General features: G+C 56.3%; 1 protein-coding gene across 1 annotated transcript in view; it reads right to left on the bottom strand.

Annotated features, from left to right (window-relative positions):
* The window catches only part of AUH (AU RNA binding methylglutaconyl-CoA hydratase), a 161,051-nt gene extending 159,605 nt beyond the window's left edge, over positions 1 to 1,446 (bottom strand). Inside the window, exon 1 of the mRNA XM_004713902.2 lies at positions 1,185 to 1,446. Coding sequence (XP_004713959.1) covers positions 1,185 to 1,446 — 262 coding nt within the window. The remainder of the gene's footprint in view (positions 1 to 1,184) is intronic.
* Positions 1,447 to 1,472: the final 26 nt, after the last annotated feature.

Below are 1,472 nucleotides of genomic sequence, written 5' to 3'. Positions count from 1 at the left end.
TAAACCAAAAACTTCCAAACTCAATGCCACAGAGCAGTGGTTCTCCACCTTCCTAATGCCGCGTCCCTTTAACCCAGTTCCTCCTGTGGTAGTGACCCCATAGGTGGGCGTATCTGATGCAGGTGGATGGTCCCACCTGCAGACCCACGGAGGAGCCTGAGCGCATCCCTGTGAAAGGGTCGTTCGATCAACCCCCCCCCCAAGGGGTCGCGACCCACAGGTTGAGAACCGCTGCCATAGAGTCTATCTTGACTCATAGCGCCGCTATTTTGAAAAAAACAAACCTGCTGCCCCGGTGGGTTTCCGCCGCGGTAACCCCTTCCGCGAGCACAACGCCCCACCAGGGCTCCTTCGAGGCACTACGGGACCACAAAACTTCTCCCAGGACACCCAGAGGTCTTTAAAGACAGGAGTCATCGCTTGTGTGTCCCCTTCTGCTTAACTGACAATAGGTGGTCATGAAATGCTTGTCTAAACTAAATGATTGGCTCTTTTGCCTTGTGCCCTAGCAAACTGCTATTCCAGGCTTCATTACCTCAAAATAAGCTTGGCTCACAGCAAATTAAAGATTCCCTCCAAACCTGACTCTCAAATGCCTCCATCCCTCCGTAATGTTTCGCTGACATATTTGCCAATATACGCATGCCAGTGCATGTAGCTCAAGGGCAGAACCAATAACATTAGTTCGTCCCCGGAACGAACCAACACCAAACAGCAGCTCCGAAAGAAAAAGCGCTCAAAACTGTAGAATCAGGTGTCGTATTTCCCCAAATAGAACTTTCGAGGATAAAACGGTCAAGAGGAAAAAGAAGTGTTAGAGCTGAACAGGCTCCAAATGTCTTCAGGTGCTTCACAAGAATAACATGCATTCGCAGGCAGCTTCCTTACACCACCACCAACTCGTACCAAGAATAAACCGACATTTAAGAGAAAATATGCCGCTTTGTGACCTTGGCTCCTCTGGAGAGGACGCATCTGCGCTGGATTGTTCACTTGAAATATTGAAAGTGATGCAAAGGGAAAGTCGACCGACGTCGGCGGGGTTCAGGGGAGACGCAGCGGACACGGACGTGTGCTCAGCCCCAGATCTGTGGACCACTCCCCCGCGACGGCAATTGCAGGACACCCCCCATCCCGCCCGTGGACGAGCCCGTGCCGCCGCCAGTGCCCGCCCGACACCTCACCTCGGTTTTCCTCCTCCAGGTACCGAACCTTCAACTCGTCCTCCGCCTTGGCCTCGGAACTGTACCCCCTCCACGGGGCACTGCCCCCGGCCGAAAGCGCCCAGCCCTGGGCCCACATGGGGGATCCAACGCGCGGACTCGTCGCCCAGACGGGCAGTGCCAGGCCCAGGCCGCGCCGCGCGCACCCAGCGGTGACCAAGCGTGCACGGCCGGCCTGCAGAGCCCCCGACGCCCTGGACGCCTTCGCTGCTGCAGCCGCCATGTTGCCGGTTTGCGGCGTGGGCCTGC

This window comes from Echinops telfairi, unplaced genomic scaffold (assembly GCF_000313985.2).
Source record: "Echinops telfairi isolate 266 unplaced genomic scaffold, ASM31398v2 ScPeMD7_1;HRSCAF=3_1, whole genome shotgun sequence".
In the NCBI taxonomy this organism is placed as follows: domain Eukaryota; kingdom Metazoa; phylum Chordata; class Mammalia; order Afrosoricida; family Tenrecidae; genus Echinops; species Echinops telfairi.
This window is presented reverse-complemented; position numbering and strand designations above follow the sequence as displayed.